Genomic DNA, 20,984 nt, shown 5'->3' with positions numbered 1-20,984 from the left:
CCCAATGAAAACAAACTCCTGTTGATCAACCGATCAACAAAGAGACAACAACAAGGAAGTGTGATAGTGTGATATAAGTGCTAGTGCTGAGACAAGTGACAAGTGCGGAACAGGCGAGAATGGAAAAGTGTATTTTGTCCTTCCCAAGTGTTCGTGCCTTGGCACTTTCAAGTGCTCAGAATATTTTGTTTTTCCTGAAGAGGAATAATAACAACATTAATAGCAGCTTTGGCCGGAGACCGCAAACAGCAAAGGCGGTGTGGGCCAGAAAAGGAAGAACAGAACAGAATCAGCTGACTGTCCTGAGGAGGAACATATGATTTGTGTTGGTATTTCCTCGTTGCATGTGACATATGACAGACTCTTGTAGAGTGATTCAAAATATTTGTATGTTAAACTGCGGTGTGTTCCACGTTCAAATATGAGTTCTAATACTTGTAATGTGTGTTTTCGGAAAGTTGTTTCTACTATGTTTTTTGAGTATAACACACCAAGAATTGCTCACATTCGCAGCAAAAAAGTTGGTGTGATTAACCGGTTCATACAACTATGTATTATTGCATATATTGGAGGGTATGTAATTAATTACTGAATTTCATTGCTGGATTGATTTATCGATAAGGAGATTATACAGGGATATTTCCTGATATAAAGTAGTGTGTAACAGTTTCATACATCGGAGACACATTTCTTCAATGTTACACAAGGAACTACTTACGGAAATGAGTTTCTCCAAGGTTTGCAACGTTCGTCGAGGTATTTTATTTTATCGTGGAATATATTTGACCGGAAATCATGTATTTTTCAAGAGAAATATCTCACCGACGCATAATTGCCATTGCTTTCTTTTGCTTGACCTATGACAACTGCGTACGTTTGATGACGTAAGCCCCTGTCAGTGTTTCAAACTCCTTTTTGTTTTTACTGTGCTTGCCTAACATAACCAAACCTAACTTAACCTTATCGGAAATGGTTCGTGGGGCTATCGGTCAGCCACCGTGCATAATGGTTCATGGGGCTAGCCGTGAATGGTTTGTGGGGCTACCCGTGTTTGGTTCGTGGGGCTATCCGTCAGCTACCCGTGCATAATGTACAATTTGCACAAGTGACGAACACGACAGTAGTCTAGATTTGCCAGCCATATTCTGTGTTATGTAAGCGAAAATAGGAGTCAAAGAAATTACTCTCTATGTGAAAATTTGGGTACTATTATCGTATGAGGGAAACACCGAATCATATATTTCGGACTTCTTTACATTGCTAACATGTTATTTTCGAATGTGGAACATTTCCTAAAGTGAAATAATGCATATCAATGTCTATTTCTTACATTTACGAGTAGTTACTGTTACTTGTTGTTTCGAATCTGTAACACATTATGGCCATGATAGCATACTGGTTTAGGGGGCGTTCTGAGAGTGTTTTGTCGATTTATGCAGTGTTGCAACCTCGTTCACCGGAAAATATCTACTTTCATGCCCGGATTTGAAATTATGCTAATACGTCGCAAACCATTGACGTTAGCCTCACAAACCATTGACGTTAGCCCCACAAACCATTTACGTTAGCCCCAAAACCATTTTCCGTAAGGTTAGGTTAAGTTAGGTTACGCAAGCATAGTTAAAAAAAAAATACTCGACACGTCATGTTCTAGTGAAAACATGGCGAGGCTGAAACACTGGCTACAGTTTCTTAACACACGGAACATTACACTCTCGTCCAGAAAGCAAGTGGCGGGAGCAGAAACAGTGTGTCGGACAGAGATTTTCGCAGAAAACAACACGCATTCACATTAAAATGGATCAAATCTACATTCAGGAACTTCCACAACGCTAAAGAAAATTATTTCCATAAGTACTTTCTCCTGAAAATTTGAAGGAATCCGTTTCCCTCATACGATAATGTTACCAAAATTATTTTTTTTGTGTAAAAAGCATAATGGCACCTTGAACTATGTTCACAATTGGTAAGTACGAACCATGCAAAACACAAAATATCCGATTTTAATGTGTCTCCGATCTATGAAACTGGTACCAAGTAGTGTGCATTTGTAGGGGTGGGGGGGACCCCACACCCCATTTAGGCTATTAGCGATGTCAAATAACTTACATGAATTTTTATTTCTAGTTGTTGGTCTCACTGCAGAACATGGCTGCTTTTTTCCTCTAAATAGACGAACAAAATTTATATCCCCTGAAAGTACGTACCTTCTACTTCCATTTTCCAGTGTTACTTTTCCGATTAATATTATATTATTGCACGTAAAAAATGTTTTTCCTGCTGCTAAAAGCAATGCATTTCTCCATTCATAACTCCATTAAGCCTTGTTTCCATGATTATGAAAAACTAAATATGCTGACCAAGGCAGTAATTTATTTTATTAAAAACATAAACTAACGTAACGTTTCAACCTTCTAGCAAGGTCTTCTTCAGACTCTGTATCAAGTACAAAAGACTTTTGTACTTGATACAGAGTCTGAAGAAGACCTTGCTAGAAGGTTGAAACGTTACGTTAGTTTATGTTTTTAATAAAATAAATTACTGCCTTGGTCAGCATATTTAGTTTTTCATTTCTCCATTCGTTCGTGTCCATATTGTTTACGCACAGTTGCTGTCATTTGTTTCGGAGTCTTCCTCTCCACACAAGTTTTCCGACGTCAGACGAGGAATGCCTACGAGGTAAGGTTAGGCATGTTAGGTTAGGTTTCTTACAATGAAAAATGTTTTTCCTGCTACTAAAAGCAATGCATTTCTCTATTCGTTCGCGTCCATATTGTTTACACACAGTTACTTTCATTATTTCGACGAGGAATGCCTACAAGGTTAGGTTAGGCCTGTTAGGTTAGGTTTCATTAGCATAAATACAATAACAAATTATTATTCAGGCTAAGAGAACTAAACCTAGCTACCTAACAATGTAGGCATTTTTTGCTTTGTGCAGGAATGTGTGCTACCATGTCACTTTTTCCTTCCAAGAGCACCCAACCTGGATACGTATTTCTTGTTTTTTCAAAGAAATTTTTTTTCCCTTCAAACTTACTTTTCCCGATTACAAACTACAAAACATTACCAAAAAATTATGAACCGCATTCCTCCTAAGCAGCCCAAATTCTGCAGTCTGACCTTCTTTCCTGAAAAATCGATTAGGTCTAATTATAAAATTATTGTTATTATTTATGGAAGGATGGAGCACATAAATGATACATCATAAACAATAAATGGAACATGATCTCAGCAGACGATCCAATCTTCTTGAGACCATCTTTATTCTTCACCAACAGTTTATAAATCTCACCGAAAACCTTATCCCACACACGAGAGACAGATTTTTCTTTTGAGTTTGTCAAGATGCAAGAACTTTACATTCTTTTTGCAACTATGTAATGAAACTGCATGCTTTTTCACTGCTCTACAAAAAACGGAACACATACAAAACAATTCATCTTTTTTAGCATGAAATGTGTCTTGAAGTTGGACTTAATTTACAAGATGGGTCATTCCATGCCAAATCAACAAAGTCCACAACCCGACCAAGTCAGAATTTTCTGAAACTCTACTATTTGGTAGTCTTCACGAAGATATGAAATCATGAGAAATTGTAGCTTCCTGTGTGGCGTAGTTATGGAGTTTTGGGGGCTTGGAAATACAAAAAAAAAATGTCGATTTTTAGTCTGTGCCCGAGACTTTCATGGATAATTGCTCTTATCCTAATTGTCGTAGAGAGCTGGTTGTAATCTTGTTTGAAAGATCATGAAATAAGCTTTCCAATGGTGTATCACATCACTACATTTAGAATAAAATCTTTTTAAGATCATCCACTTTGACCTTTGGATCATGAACTTTTGAAGATTCATATCTAGGATTTCCTTGGAATTGAAATATATTGTTAACACAAGGTTACACTATAACATAAACGAATTTGAAGTTGGGATGATTATGGGATAATTAAAGAAAAACAATTTAATTAGTAAGTGTGTTTTTTTTCAGCCGGTCATGTCTAGTGGTAGTTTGCAACACTGTTCTTATTTACATTTAAGAATAATATGATTATCTACAGTAGTGAAAAATGGACAAGAATGTTTGTTTCCTAAGAAATAACTTACACGCACCATAGTTCACAGGTTGTTCTTCAGTATTCATTCATTCAGTCCTTGCATGGCAAACTGGCTTTCGTCCGTTGTTAAAGTGTATGTTATTCTTGTAGCAGTGGAAGGGTCCACTTTTGTTAGAACATTGCATGTTGGAACCCAACAAATGTCCAGTTGGACCAAATGGGGACATAAAAATTATTCTGATGGTCCATGAGGTTCAGGGGCGCCGACTTGTCAAAATTATTGGGGGCTCTGATCACTGAACTAAATTAATGAATGACCCACTCTCTCCCTTATATAAGTTTTGGCCTCAGTGTTTGGAATCTCATAAAAGCATGAGGTGTGCGGGATCCCAAAAAAATTTCCCGTCCCAATCCGGACTTCGGGAAATGATTTCCAGACTTTTTGGGATCCCGAGCAGTCGGGAAATACAGATTGCTCATTTTAAAATGTCGTTATTTCTAGACGTTTTCTGCATTGTCAATTTATGGAACTTATCGTAAATTGTTAGTTTTTGATCCAGAAATCAGTTAAAGTGAAAATGACGCGTAGAATTCGAGATTTTCAGAGCTTCGGGAAATTTCGAACATTTCCCGTCCCAAAAATTTCCAGACTTAGTCGGGAAATTGAAATTTTTTCCTGTCCTGATCCCGTCCCGCACACTCCTAATAAAAGTTCATGAATTCCTCAAAAATATCAATTTTTTTTATTCACAGTTCGAATGTAGAATATTAATTGTCCCCGGATGGATATGTCACAAGTTTCGTCAACCATAATAGCAAAATATTCCCGACTTTTAATATCTGCTACCACGGAGCGCAAAACAGATCTCCCTAATATATCATTGATCTCGTTCTGAATGTCATGTGAGAGCCATTTGTAGCCCGAACGTGCCATCCACTACCCTATACCACGTTTGTTAGAACCTGTCCCGTTTCCCGCATTAGCGATCGCTCGACAGTTTCGGTGCCAATGAGAAACGAGGAAATAATCGTCTTCTGGGCAGCGAGGAGCAAATGGAAGCCAGAAGAGAGGCGCTTACGTAGACGTTGTTGCGATGTTGCGGATTTTAATTGGCTGCCTGGCTTTGACTTTCCCCAGCACGGAGAAAAGCCAGCGACCAGCTAGCGCAGGAACCGGGACAGGTTGTAACAAACGCAGTATAGTTCGTGCACATCGTCTTTTGAAACTCTTTTTAGTAAAAATTTTAACAATACTCATAATTACATACTTAGTATATAGTAATAAATCATGTGTTTTGCTGTGTCTGGTCATAGCCCCCCCCCCCCAAAGTTGATGGTTTAGCAGTCTCTTCCCCCCAAACTTAATGGTCTAGAACATTTCAAATGTGTATTTAAAGTTAAGTTCATGTGGCACAATTCAGAGTAAACTTTACAAGAGAAGAAAAATAATACATTAGATCCTCTTAAGCAAAATTATTTGGGGGGCTCTGCCCCCACATCATTAACATTAGGGGGCTCAAGCCCCATGGAGTCGGCGCCTATGATGAGGTTGAATAAAGTTAATTTGTAAATCACCGGTGTCTTCAGACACTTTCTGAACACACACTAGCCACCAGTTGTTATTATATACACAAGTAAAATATCCAGTAATATCTGTAAATTCTAAGGCATTTGAACATATAATGAAACTACGAGGGGCGTATCATAAAGAATTACACTTTATTGTATTCGATACATACAGACATAGATACATTTAATATGCTATATGTACTTTCTCAACATAGTCCCCCTGGAGCTGTAGACACTTACGCCAGCGGTGTGGAAGTCGTTCGAGACCATTTTGAAACCAGTTCTTTGGAGTTGTGTGCGCCCATCGCTGGACAGCCTCATGGAGTTGCTCACAATTGTTGAAATGGTGACCACGCAGGGGCTTCTTCATGGTGCCAAACAAGTGAAAATCGTACGGTGCCAAATGGGGAGAGTATGCTGGATGTGGTAACACCTTGAAACCCAGTCGGTCAATAGCAGCTGTTGTTTCACGACTGGTGTGCGGCCGGGCATTGTCATGTTGGAGAAGCACACCTTTGCCCCATTTGCCTTGCCTCTTCTTTTGAATTGCACGACGCAACCGCGTCAGTGTTGCCACGTAGACTGCACTGTTAACGGTGGTTCCCCTCGGTAGCCAATCAATGAGGATGATGCCATCACTATCCCAAAACAGAGTGGCCATTTGTTTCCCAGCCGTGGGCCTGTTTTGAATTTCTTGGGTGGGGGGCTACCCTTATGTTTCCACTGCATGGATTGGGATTTGGTTTCCGGTTCGTGGTAATGCAGCCACACTCCATCACCTGTCACAAGCTTCCCCATGAAATCAGCTGGATTCTGGTCGTAAAGTTCCAAAAGCTCCCTGGAAATGTCTACGCGTTGTTGTTTGTGGCATGCGTTAAGACATTTCGGTACCCACCGAGCTGACACTTTACCCATTTTCAAGTCACTGTGCACAATGCATTGCAGGGTTCGTCTGCTTAATCCCGTAATCCTCTCCAGTTCCGTAAACGTCACACGCCTGTTCTCCAGTATGACATTTTCCACACGTGCGATGTTTGCGTCTGTTTTCACACTCACATGTCGCCCTGGACTCTTTCCCTTCTCCATCGATGTTTGACCATTTTTCCAGCCAGTTACCCAATTATACACCGTTTTCTGTGACACTGCATACTTTCCACACACAGCCACTAACCGTCTATGGATATGTGGCGTTGTTTCCCCTTCCTTCCACAAAAACCAACTCGTCCATCGTTGACCACGTTCATCTTGTTCCATGTTGTCCGCAACAGCACTCGTGACGTTGTGCTTCGACGGCTGCACAGGCCACAGACTACGCACTGTCACACGGTGCTGCCACCTGGTGGTAGACAAGGTACCTATGCGCCCATCCTGCGCAGTGCGTGGAATTACGCCATTTCATTTTGCATTAAAACAATAAAGTGTAATTCTTTATGATACGCCTCTCGTATGTTCTATAAATTCATCACATGCAGAATAACGTTTCATATGTATGACATCTTTTGTGAAAGGAAGTACTGCATGAACGTTTTGGATTCCTGGAATGGAAATCGGTCACACAACATAGAAAAATCATCCTCATGGTAGGCAACATTGATGAAATTTTTGCGATTTTTGTAGTGGTTGTCAGAACCAAATTTATTCTTCAAAAATGTAATAAGTACTTTCTGGAGTAAGTGAACTAATGCTATATCACGCTATCTGATATGGCAACCAAATTTTCAGTTTTGACTGTCAAAGTATTGGGATTTTCATAATAATAATAAAAATAAAAAATAGTGAATGGATATATTGTTGTTGCTTGACTATTATTCCAGTGAGCACCTTCTGAGGCATCTTGCAACCCACAGGAATAATTTTCTACAGAATCTAAAGTACAATGTAGTGCCTATCAAGAACTGTTTCTTTTAAATGCTTGAGAAATTAAGCTTGTTGGCATGAAATAATTTCCAATCAGGTGCGCATTTTTCCGACTAGAATTTTTATGAATTCTGCAGGCTTCATTGATGTTTCAGGTGTTGATCTGTCTGTGAATATCCGCTGTTTGTTCCTGCTTTGGTGTTAATTTCTAGGTGATACTTATTAATTTAAAAATATGGACTGTCAAGGTTTCCATGGATCTCAAAAATCTTCAAGGCTTTCTAATGTGGATGATGCTGGTGACCAAAGTATCTTATTTAAAAAAAAGTCAGCTCAAATTAAGACTGTCACACTAAACACACTATCTATTCAACATTCTACCACACTTCTTTCAAACAAGACTCCTGCACACATTCTTCACTTTCTATAAATAGTTGCAGAAGTATTGCACATTAGCAAGTCTGCAGTGCAATAGTGCAGTGTTGCAAACTCCCGCTAGAAATGACCAGCTGAAAAAATACACTGATACTAATTAAATTGTTTTTCTTTAATTATCCCATAATCGTTCTAACTTATAGTGTAACCTTGTGTTAACAATATACCGTGCGTCCATTTTGATCTTCAGCCGAGAGATCGGGAGAATCGTGGCGGGCGGCGCTGGCGGAGATGCCGACATTTGCGGCCTGTAATGCCCGCTTATTTTTATGGACATATGCAGACATTTATATAAATATTGCAAAACGAGCACTAACCTGTGTTATAAGAGTTGTTCAAACTGATATCCACCAAGTGCCAAGTGTGTAGACTTTCGGGGAGAATACGTTGAATAGCCTGAAACTTTCGTGCCTGTAGCTAAAGTCCTTCTGGGTCGGGCCGAGAACATATCAGCCCCTCGTAACGTGAACCTTGCGGCTGGCATTCCAATCCTCTCACTGACACAATACACATACACACTGCAGTAACAAACAAGTAACGGCAAGTAACCAATAATAACACTCTTGCGCACAGTACGAAATTAACACGCTCTTGGTTTACATCTGCTCGCCACTACATTCACAGCTCTGTCGCGAAGGAACAAAAAAACTCGAGCTCGGAGATTTCGGATTGCAAGGAAGCTCACGAACACCATTGACTTTTAACGGTTTCGTCTACAGCGTAATCTTGATACAGTGTTGCACATTCGAAACCTCCAAACGATCCCAATCGACACAAAACTCTTTCAAGGATATAAACTTAAGCAGGACGTTACTGGTCAAAACTATGATTAAAATGTTTTATTATCTGTGGCTCTTAACATCGTTTCTAAAGCGTATTTTTTGTGTATATAAGGGCAGAACTTGGATGAATTACAGATGATAAATTATAACACAGGTTAGTGCTCGTTTTGCAATATTTATATAAATGTCTGCATATGTCCATAAAAATAAGCGGGCATTACAGGCCGCAAATGTCGGCATCTCCGCCAGCGCCGTCTGCCACGCTTCTCCCGATCTCTCGGCTGAAGATCGAAATGGACGCACTGTATTTCAGTTCCAAGGAAATCGCAGATATGCTTCTTCAAAAGTTCAAGGTCCAAAGGTCAAAGTGGATGACCTTAAAAAGATTTTATTCCAAATATAGTGATATGATACACAGCTTATTTCATGTCCTTTCAAACAAGACTACAACCAGCTCTCTACGTCAATTAGGGTAAGAGCAATTATCCATGAAAGTCTCGAGCTCAGACTAAAAATCGACAATTTTTTGTATTTTCAAGCCGCCAAAACTCCATAACTACACCACACAGGAAGCTACAATTTCTCATGATTTCATATCTTCGTGAAGACTACCAAATAGTAGTTTCAGAAAAATCCGAGATGGTCGGGTCAGAAATGACACTTTGTTTTTGTTGATTTGGCATGCAATGCCCCAGATAGCTCCTAGACTTTTGTAAAAACGGGACAATTAGTGGCTTTTTAATAATATGGTCACCCTATTCATAGAGAAACGATGTACTTGCCAATGTGCTACTTGAATTGCCTTAAAGTAGAAATATATTACTTGGCATGGACATTTGTTCGACGCTAGCAAAGTATTGATTACTATGACTATTTTAAAATCAAATTCATTAAAAATATTCTCAACAAAAACAATACTTTTATTGTTAGTCATGGACGTCCCCAGGATTTTTTTCAGGGAGGGGCAAGGAAGGTAATTTTTTTCCAGGGGGGCAGAGGTGGCATATTTTCCCCCATAATAGTGCTGCCCCCTCAAAAAACATTGTTTTAGTCTGAAATGATCGTGTTCCTTCAACACATTTATAATAATTAACAAATTACTGTGACTGAAATGAAGTTATGTGTGAAATATTTAATTTTCAGGTGAATATTCATTTTCCAAGGGGGGGGGGGGGGCATGCCCCCCCTTGCCCCTTCCGGACGTCCATGTTGTTAATTAATTATCGATTAATTGATAGCTTGTCTGACTGAACCTTTAACATTAAAATACTTTTATTCATGTGGTGCTTTATTATTACCAGTTTTATCCTGCACTGTTTCATTCTTATTTCAGATTTGTAATGTATTACAAGAAGGGCTACCAGGAATTTGGCCCAGTTAACAGTGCTGTAATTTCAAAACTGAAAGGTCTGACAGTGACAAATTTCTCAAATGCTCAGCTACAGGTAGATTACTTACGTTGAATTACTCATTGTCTGTTGTTTTGTGAAGGAAAGTTGTGTCATGACATTTTACATTTAGTATGATATTATAGGGGCTGTTGACCCACTGTACCCCCTTGAGAATCACATCGGAATGTTTTACGTAACGTAAAAGTGGTTCCAGCATTAAGAAAGAACAAATATTGGAGATATTTGATCCCAAAGTGTGGCCCACGTAAGTTAAAATCTGCAACTTAGGGGTTCTTTCGCAGCTTTTTGTTAGTAAAACCTGTTTGTATTCAAAACTAAAATAGTGAAAGAACACATCGAAAATAACTACCAGCACCAAACCTAGCAATCCTAACCTAACTACGTAAAATTATAGCTGCTGTTCTGGAAAGTTGTTTAGGGTGCTATATTCACTTGTGCGAAGCCTTGGGGCTGTTCTGCTACATGGTAAAGTAACATGCTAAGGTAACAAATGTACTTTACTTCACAATAGTACATTTCCATGAGCAAATATCAACTGAAAACTATAATAAACAAGACAATTTTCATAAACCATGCAAAATATTTCACTTTCTCCAGGGGGAAAGAAAATATTCTCGAGTTAACCTAAATTTTTCTTAATTCATAATTTTCATCATTATTGATCTTTTTAAGTTTTTGTTTAATTATAGCTCTTTAGGTTGATCTTGAGGATAAATTATAATTATATGTAAGACTCGACCTCGAAGTGGAAATTTTTAGTTGGATGATACTTAATCGAATTTAATTATTGTTTTAAGTCGACTTTTTGCACAGAAACCTTAATCAGAACTGGAGCTACAGTTAAATATGAGATCCAAATCACTATGTGACTGCACCAGGTATTGAACCTAGGGTGCTTGGTTGAGTTTGAGAATAAGGGGATTCCTATGAGCAATGCTTTAGGAAATTTTTCTTATCATAGGGAATAGCATCCACATGATTTCGAGCACTGATTATATGTGTAACATGGACGTAGTAAATGGTGGAGATCTAACCTGTTACTTGACACCTTGAAAATTGACGTAATTCATTTCAGACTAGAAAGAAGCAAAGACCTATTATTTTTATTGTTGGTAATGGAAATAACATTCAGTTATTTAGTACTGAAACAGATTAGCCAAAGCAAATTGTTTTTTAATGTGCATCTCTTATATCATTACTATTCTTGTAGAGAAGGAAGTTAGAAAGCGCTATGCAGCAGAATTCCCAGATCTTTCTGTTCCACACAGAGACAATATTCAAAAGTTTGTGAAGAATATAAAGAAAATATCAGGATAGAAATTCAAGCAATATTGGAAGATAGATTGATACATGTTTGAAAATTTCCCAAAATAATGTCGGGAAAAGAAAATTACATCTGGAACTAAGAGAGACTGTACATGGCTCATTTTCTTCAGCATGGAAGGGGCTACACGATGACGTAAGCATTGTAGCGGCCAAGTCACATCCAGAGACTAACTAAATGCGGAAAGGCACATAACGCCCATGAGAACTCAGCGAACAAACGTATTCTCTCCACTTGAAATGCTAACTTTGAGCCACCAAGTCGGTTACGCAAGGATCCAAGATAAAGAATTTGCACAGTATGGATAGCCTGATGGTAAGCATCACGGTGTCAGCAGGAGCGAAAAACGACCACAACTGTAGGTTGCAGGGGTGCAGAAGTGTCAACGGTTGAATGTGCATCAACGCATTAATCGCTAAACCAGGATGAGAAAAGACAAATGTGGGAACAGGCATGCCAGGTGGCCGTAGGTCACGAGTTCGAGTCATGAAACAGGCACTCCATGCATGTGCATATGTAACACATGCAAACTTCGGCCAGAAGGGTGAGGTCTCGAAGAATCTAATTTATTTCAAGTTGAAGCCATTGATTTCCGTTATGTTTTGGTGGGAAAAAGGAATGGCATGTGATCAAAATATGACAAAAACATTTCATGAAGGGCGAGATTTTAATGAAAATTGAAATATAAAAAAGGCTCTAAATCCTAGTCAAAGCGAGTTCAACAATACCAGAAAATGTCCCACTGTTGTTGAAAATGGAAAGATAATGACACACAGTGTGATCAAAATGTGAGAAAAGCATTGTAGAATGGGTAAGATTTGAAATAAATTTTAAATTTCAAAAAGGCTCTAAATCCTAGTAAAAGCGAGTTCAGCAAAAGGTCACATTGTTGGTGGAAGAGGAAATATAAAAACACATAGTGTGATCACGTTACAACACCAGATACAAATGCTGACAGACGTGCCTATGCATTTCAAAATATCGTTTCTCAGTGCACCAAATACCTGTGAAATAACATACAATTGAACATCAGTTTAATGTGACCATAATCCAAGAAACATATATAAGTAATTTCATCCCACAATCATCTATTTAATTTTCATGTATCATTGTGTATTTGTAAGATTAAACTACATTTTTGCATGGAGATGATGACTATGTTCCCTTAAGTTTCAATTTCACTTCATAATCCATATTTGTGGGCCCACTGCCACAGACAAATGATGGTTATACATGCACTACTGGGTTTCAAGTGCATGCTGCTCGTTTTGCCTGGTCGAACATTATGTGCTTGCGAAGTCATAGCGAGTGAAGAGCTCTCAATTTTGTACACTATATGAACTGTTTCGTGCTTGAGCTAAATCCTCCTGCTTCATCAATCTAGTCTCAGGTTGGCAGATTTCCCCTTGTAGATCCGGTTCTGTTTAACTAATTTAATGTTTTTTTTTTTTTTTTTTTTTTTAAATCACTGATTTAAACTACTTTAAAGAAATAATTTATAGAATAATGTACACAAGGAATTTGTAGATATCAGAATCACTTATGGTGAAAGTACATTAATCTCGTAATCATTGAATGGTGTTTATTAGGCTGTAAGAAACGAAAGGAAACAAAATATATGTACTGGTGGGATGAAGCTCATACGAAAGGAAATGTGATATGCAAACTGTAAAGACACTTAAATTTCTCTCGATTTAAAATTCAGTAATTTTCATAGACAAAAATAGGAAAAATTTTGTGTAGAATAATATACAAAATACTAATCATGTTAAACAGTAAATAGTGTAATTATTGCTAAACTACATATACATGGCAAACTATTATTTAAAAAATGCCAAAATTTAGCTACAAAATATACAATTACAGAGATTGATCGGGTTATATTCTTCCGATATGTAAAGTGTACTTGCCCTATGAAAAGCTGGGACCACCAGCATTATGGACTATCTCTCCGACATCGCAATTTCCACTGCAACAAACTATGTTGGAGCACATGCATAGGAATTTCTTTTCATTCCTCTTTACAGGCTTTCCATAGGCCTGTGAGGGTGCGGGGACGGCGATGTTGTAGACATCGTTTTAACAGTCCAAATGCGCAGAAATTCATTGGACCAGCATCAGGGCTTTTGACAGGAATGTCATGAAAGGGAATAACACGGATTCTTGTTTCCTGCTCTATGTCCTGATAAAACCGGATGGATGATCTAGCGGTGTGGCTGGATGCTTTGTCCATGTGGATTAGCACCTAGTTCTTGTTGAATGTACAAACGAGGGATGGGACCATAATGGATTCCTGGAAGTAGGCAGCATTCACCTTTATGTTTTTCTCCACCTTACGTCTCCAACTTTCCCTCGTAACCATATCCGGCGACAATCATGATTCCCTGCAGGAAACTTACTAGGCACTGGCAGTAAATCTCAGTACGTTCCTTGCCAGTGGTGTCACGGTACGTAATTGCCCTAATGTTAGCATTACGTGTGAGATAAATGTAAGCCTCATCCAGTGTGTCAACTGTGACACGTTCTTTAGTCAAAAGAACAAATAATAAGTTCATATGAAAGACTCGAAAGCATACACGTGATGCCTCTCAGGGTATGGGGGTAATATCTCTCTTCGTTGTTCAAACCAAATAAAAATCAAAGTTAAGTTTGTACTAAGAAAAAGGAAGTCTATTTTACTTCTTTGCAAACTAAATACTTATATTTCTAACATATAATCCATGTCACTCAAACAAATTAAACTTCTTACAATTCAACTTGATCACACTATTTCAAAAACCGAGCCCGAACTCCTAAGTCAAGACAAAAGACACTCGTAATTGCCATGGTAACAGCCCTTACAAGTATATACAGGTTAGTCACTATCCTGACATTATCAGTGATAGGTAAATTACAGAAATTAATATTAAAGAACAAACATTTGCACAAGAGAAAAGATAATTAATAACAATAAATATTAACAATAAACATTTGTGCAATGGGAAAGGACATGTCAATTGCCCCCTCTGAAGAAAAATCAAAATCGACGACAAACTGGAAAACTTTCAACAGTCTAGGAGATTTTGGTTTCAATCTCTGGAATCTATTCTTCATGTCTTTAGTTCACAAGTTCCGAGATAAAACTGGATGCTTGAAGAAATATTCAACTTTTTGTACAGTATGGGACTTCTGATACATCATAAATAAACGATGACACTTCATACAAATAAGAAATCCAGATCAAATAAACATTCAGCAGCCTATTCAAATATGCTCTCGTTCTACAACATGTCGTAACCACAAACTCATAGAAAACGTTTCCAGTGCCAGGCCTTTCCAAAGACACCTTCCTATGGATCGTGAAGATTTCAACTTAAATCGGTTCTTCATTCCATTTTCAAGTATTTTACTAGAATCAATCTTTTTCTTCATATCTTCTGGTGAAGGAATCCATTTCTAATGGCTAGCTTTAAATTTCCGGACCCTCATTTACTTGTCTACGGAATTATTCTCTTCTAGCTCCTTTTTAAATCGACACTCCATCCACCATTAAATATACTTTTCATAGTTTAAGACTGAACTCAGTATTATACTTTTGCAGAAACGATTAACCAACAGCAGATTTTATGGTAAATCTTTAGGAATTAAGATTTCCATTAGAATGGTGCTTTCAGTAGTTTCGAGCACTGAGTTACGCTTGCCTACAAATTCTAAATTCTAGTTCTAGCTCACTGAATTTTTACACTGAACGGCTTGCCTTAATTTACATCTAAATTCCTTTTCCTCGTGATTTATTACAAGTATGAGTTTCTTATATTCATCTCCAGAATGGGAAAAGTCTTTTGCTGCCCCAGTTTCACCCGAGACTGCCTAACATAAGGGGACGTTTCTATGCTAGGCGAGAGGTAAAATCCCGCACCTGGTCAAGATTAGATCCGGTATCCGAACAGAAGTTCCTCGTTACTGCCACACTACGCTGTTGCTCAACGCTGGGATATGGTTCAACAATGTTTGTCTGCACGCCACTGCTCGTCATTTGAGTTCCGGGAGCTTTATTGCTATCTCTCGGTGGAGATAAACGTTGTTGACTTGGCGAAGAAAACCCGCTGTTAGGATACGGTCTATCGTAAGGATTATCTCTGGAAGCTGGATATTCTCGTCGTGATCTAAACTGACGCTGTTGACGGTAATTATTTCCATTTCTAGGGTATGGACTCTCAGCTGGGTTACTCCTATTTTGTTGCTGAACTAAGCGAATTCTAGACGTTCTTTGAACATCTCTGCTGTTTTGTTGAGAGCCAGTTTCTCGTCTCCATGTAGACCGCCAAGCATCTTGTTCCTCTGCTTGCTCATATCTCTTAACAAAATCCGCTAAGAGATCCACGGTGTTCGGAACATGAGCCAAGCACAATTGCTTTACTCTAAAAGGTAGCTGTCCGATGATTAGGTTAACTACTTCCTGCTCGGTGTAATGATTACTCAGATTCCTACAGGCAGAGTACACAGACCAAACATATTCCTCCACATTGTTATCATTCTGCTTATTGTACCGCCTAGTCCTCACAGAAGTCAATTCTCTCTCTTTCGCTTCTGTTGAAGCAAACCGCTTCTTGAATTCTGCAAAAATCAGAGTAAGTGCGGAAATCATTCTTATGCGAATAAAACCAGTGATAGGCCTTTCCAGTTAACAAACGTGGAATTATTTCAAGCCTATACTGTTGAGGAATCTGTAGAATTTCAAGGTTTGTATTCAATTCCTTTAAATATATTTCAGCTGAAGTAGCGATAATATTGCCGTCGAACTTTCTCATAGAATTGATGTCTGCCATTCTAGGAGTTACCCCAGTGTGTAACATGCGTGAAGCAGGCTCTCTTCTGTTTCTTCTGCTGCGAGCAGTTGATTCACTGTCTGAGGAGCTGGATTCGTTCATCATCTTGTACCTCTTTTTCCGTGAGGTTTTTCCTTGTAGGTTTGAAGCTTCATTTGAACAGATGGGATAAAATGTCGATCTTCCAGAACCTTCATCAACACGGTGGATTTTAGGATGATCAGAGTTCGTCTGGATCTGTAACCTATTCAGCTGATCAGAAATATGAACAATTTCACTACAGATATGACCAACATCTGAGGAAAATTTGTCTTGTTTAGTTTCAACTGTTTTCCTCCATTCTTCGTCAGCTTTTCGGTATCCCTCGGTTTCATTTATATTCTCAGCAAGTTTCTCTGCCACTTTGTGATTAATGGTATCTTCTAACTTGTCTGTGATAACAGTTACCTGGTGATTCACATTTTCAAACACTTCCTTTCTGAAACTGCTCTGTTCTTCAGCGATTTCCTTACGAAAGTTACCCTGAGATTGTTCAACCTCTTCTCTCAACAGGGCAATTTCTTTTTGCACATTTGATTCCACTTGTAGAGAGTTTGCTTCACATGTCTGACGAAAGTTAACGATCTCTATTTGAATGCTTTCTTTTATCTTCTGTTGATTTTCTTCCATTTTTACAGTCAAATTGTCCAGTCTCTGTCCCATCTCCAAAGCAGATTCTGTGAGTTTCAAATAACCCTGTGAAAACTTCTCTTCTAAGCGCCGTTCTGATTCCACCAGATTTCTACCACTTTCCTCTAACTTTAAGTTCAAACTGCGTTTCAACCTGGCTACATTATCCTGAAACTTAGGTTCCAGATTGCTGGAACTTTCTCTAATGTTTTCTTGAATTTTTGTTTCCATAGCCCTTGTACTTTCCTCCAACATAATCCGTATTGAAGAAAGCAAGTCTGCTGTAATTGGAACTGACTGCACTGGAGATTCATTTTCCTCAGCCGACGATTTACTTGCAGTTCTCAACATCTTCTTATCCATATTTTTCTAGTACAGAATTTCCATCACAATCACAAATCAATTACTCTTCACGAACACACAAAAATGAACACCACTAAGGAAACAACAGATTTTGGGCCCCGCGTTGTTTGCCAAAATCTTGACACGTTCTTTAGTCAAAAGAACATGATTTAACTAAAAGAACAAATAATAAGTTCACATGAAAGACTCGAAAGCATACACGTGATGCCTCTCAGGGTATGGGGGTAATATCTCTCTTCGTTGTTCAAACCAAATAAAAATCAAAGTTAAGTTTGCACTAAGAAAAAGGAAGTCTATTTTACTTCTTTGCATACTAAATACTTATATTTCTAACATATAATCCATGTCACTCAAACAAATTAAACTTCTTACAATTCAACTTGATCACACTATTTCAAAAACCGAGCCCGAACTCCTAAGTCAAGACAAAAGACACTCGTAATTGCCATGGTAACAGCCCTTACAAGTATATACAGGTTAGTCACTATCCTGACATTATCAGTGATAGGTAAATTACAGAAATTAATATTAAAGAACAAACATTTGCACAAGAGAAAAGATAATTAATAACAATAAATATTAACAATAAACATTTGTGCAATGGGAAAGGATGTGTCAACTGTCTTCCGTTTTGACCCCGCCAAGTATCTTTCGTACAGTTTGTGGCAGTTGGTCTTGCATTCTGTAATGTGGTGCGAGAGGAGGTTGTGAACCTGGCCCTTACGTACACATCACAGGCCAAGATGGTGCCGAATGACATCACTGACAGTGGACTGTGCCACATTGAAACTCTGGACCATGGTATGTTACGGTGGTGGATTCTCCTGGACTGCAATTCGCCGAATTCCACGAAGCACCTCAGGTGCTGGCAACTTCGAATGGGCTCCTTTTGTTGGCGAATGTTTCTGCATGAGCACCATTTGTGTTTCTCTGGCCACAATATCTTTAGCTGTGATCACTCCGATGGTTAAACCATTTTACCGTCACTGTTTCACTATTCGGTTGTATGAAAAATGTGCGTGAAAAAGAGCCACGATGTACCCTTCCAAATAACAGTTAATTTTCGTTGGCATTTCACGAACACGACGCTCCGGCAACTGCAAGCTCAGACACAACACTGGTTTCAAGGTTCTGGCGCAACTACAAATGGAGCAGCAGCATTGCCAAATCGGTCAGATGTAGCCCAATCAGCCTTCTGTATATAATACATTCAGAATGTTTTATTTTCACTTCAAGAAAAGTTACTTTTTGATTATTTTTTTTTAATTTGAATTTAAAATTTTGGGTGCATCAGCACTAAGGCTATTTTGCACCCGTCACATTATACTGTGTCATGCCCCTTATTGTTACACATAACAACTCTAACGTTGCATAACTAAAATCATAAAATATTCTGACTTTCGTTAAAAGCTGAGGCTGTAAAGGAGAACTCAGCACAAATAAGGACAAAACACAGGACAACGCAAACAAAATTATACTGGCCATGGGACCAGTCGCCAGAGCCTCGTTAGTGCAGTTCAGGGTGTACTATGTGGAAGTGAGGTTGACTATTGGGTGCACTACGTGGAAGGAGCACCCCTTACACCCCAAGAAAAGTTACTGAAATTATTATAGTTTCATTAACACAATCAACAAACATTTCCATAATAGATTCATATATACAGTATCAGAAACAGGAAAATGCATATTTACATATATTTTTACTGTTCAAATATTTACAGGGCCATTTACTAGATAAAGCCTTTCTATAAAAAATATATCTACATGTATGGTGCCAAAAACCATACAAGCAATTTTGTGGGTTTTTTAAAAAAAATAGAAAATCTATCTAAAAGATAAAATCCGATTTAAATTGTAAAAATCATCAAATTTTTTTTTTAAAAATAAAAATCAGGATTTTATCCAACCTGCTTTTAGATCAGTGATTGGCAGCCTTTGTGGCAGAGTGGTTAGCACAATATACTTCGAAGTCGGTGACCTCAGGTTCGAACCTTGGTTAAGCCATGGTTGTATTATTGTTTTTGTACCATTACCCATTCATGTCTCATCCTGATTGTCAGGATTAACCCAAGTGGTAGAAGAGTGGCATAAAATAGAAAGATCAGTGATTTATTTACACCTCCTCAACAATCTTGTAACAGTTCCTAATTGCTTTTCCAAAACAATCTCCAAGATTTTTCACAGGTACCTAACCATTGCCATTTCGATGCAAAGTTTACTTTTGCATCCCTCTTATAACACATAATACTCCCAGATGGAAAAATTCTGGATAAGTCGTTCACTCTCCGCCTCTATTTGATGGAGACTGGTCTTATTTGCAGAAATTGGATGTGTGTCATGTGGTTTTGGTGAGTCGGTAGGTGAATATTGCTTGAGTCACAGCTGTCCCATAGTAACAGTTGCGTTAAAATTAAAGATGATAGCATTTAAGATACTTATGCTCATTGATTTGTGATATTTACAATCACATGAAAACAAACAGTGTTACAGTGTATCTATTTTCTAAGTAGAGAACGATCTTTGTTACATCTTTAATTCACCTTTTACTGATGATATATAAGATTTGGTAACAATTCAGTATTTTTTTCTTCTTAGTTTTGATGTTTAGAGAACTATCATGAAATTACATTGGGTACTACTTTCTAGGTTCCAGAACAATACAAGTCACTGTACAATAGGGTATGGGACGTTGAGGAGTATGTCACCCCACCAGCAGACAGTGGAGGGTTTTTTGTTACAACAAATGTAATAATAACACCAAATCAAACAATGGGAAAATGTGATGAGGTAAGTCTTGCTTTCAAATCAGCTAGTGTGTAACTGGTAACTTGGTGATACGAAGGGAATCAATTGGTACTGTTGCATGTGACCAATTTATATTTGGCCTCCCCCAATGGCATAGTGGTAATGTTGTCACCTTACAATCAAGGGTTAACAAGTTCTATACCTGGTGGAGGCATGTAGTGGATCAGGTTGCATTTGCATGAGCATTCCAAGTTAGAAAAAAGCAAGACATAAATATTATTTTTGTATTCAATTACAGACAAAAATAAATTAGTATATTCTAACAGAATAACCGAAGTAACATGTCAAAAAATTGTGTGTAACTTACACTTTTTACAAATCAAAGACAAAGACTAAATGGTTTTATTAGTGTTCAGAATTCAACAAATGATATTTTCATTTGAGAAGTTACACAATATATGTACTTATGATCAAAATTTACCCACATATTCAAAGATTTTTTTCTTAACGAGGTATGTGTGAAAAATTAATAACAAAACAACTATTCATTTCAGGAAATTATTTGCATGAAATACATATAAAAGAACTGAAGGAAGATAATTATGCTTAATACTCACTCATCTGGTGATTAGTTTATAATAATTACAATTTCAACAGTCTGATCCCCCCCCCACCCTACAAACATTTCTGGCAATGTGTATGAGCATATATATATGTTGCTGTCAAGAGTGGTCAGCATTACGTGCTTTGAAGATAAAGGCCTCAGGTTGAAATCTTGGATAAGCTATGGATGTATTGTTGCATTTTTCCCATCAGATATCTATCCCATTCATGGACGGTGCCAGAAATTTGTGTAGGGGTGGAAAATATTTGAATAGTAATAATAATGATAATAAATGATAGTTTTTATTACCAATTTATCATTATTATATCTTTGAGTATATGCTTCTAATATTTACACCAAAC

At 38.0% G+C, this 20,984-nt stretch overlaps 1 protein-coding gene across 5 annotated transcripts in view; it reads left to right on the top strand.

Moving 5' to 3' along the window:
- Window positions 1–312: 312 nt before the first annotated feature.
- LOC145988591 (P2X purinoceptor 4a-like) overlaps window positions 313–20,984 on the top strand; it is an 81,229-nt gene continuing 60,557 nt past the window's right edge. For all 5 annotated transcript variants that reach the window (XR_014441769.1, XR_014441768.1, XM_083123577.1 and 2 more), the window contains exons 1-3: window positions 313–573; window positions 10,031–10,142; window positions 19,920–20,060. Coding sequence is in view for 3 of the 5 variants with exons in the window: in XM_083123577.1 (XP_082979703.1) it covers window positions 422–573; window positions 10,031–10,142; window positions 19,920–20,060 (405 nt within the window). In the remaining 2 variants the exon portion in view is untranslated. The remainder of the gene's footprint in view (window positions 574–10,030; window positions 10,143–19,919; window positions 20,061–20,984) is intronic.

Source organism: Lepisma saccharinum, chromosome 6, assembly GCF_977018435.1.
Source record: "Lepisma saccharinum chromosome 6, izLepSacc3.1, whole genome shotgun sequence".
Taxonomy (NCBI): Eukaryota; Metazoa; Arthropoda; class Insecta; order Zygentoma; family Lepismatidae; genus Lepisma; species Lepisma saccharinum.
This window is presented reverse-complemented; position numbering and strand designations above follow the sequence as displayed.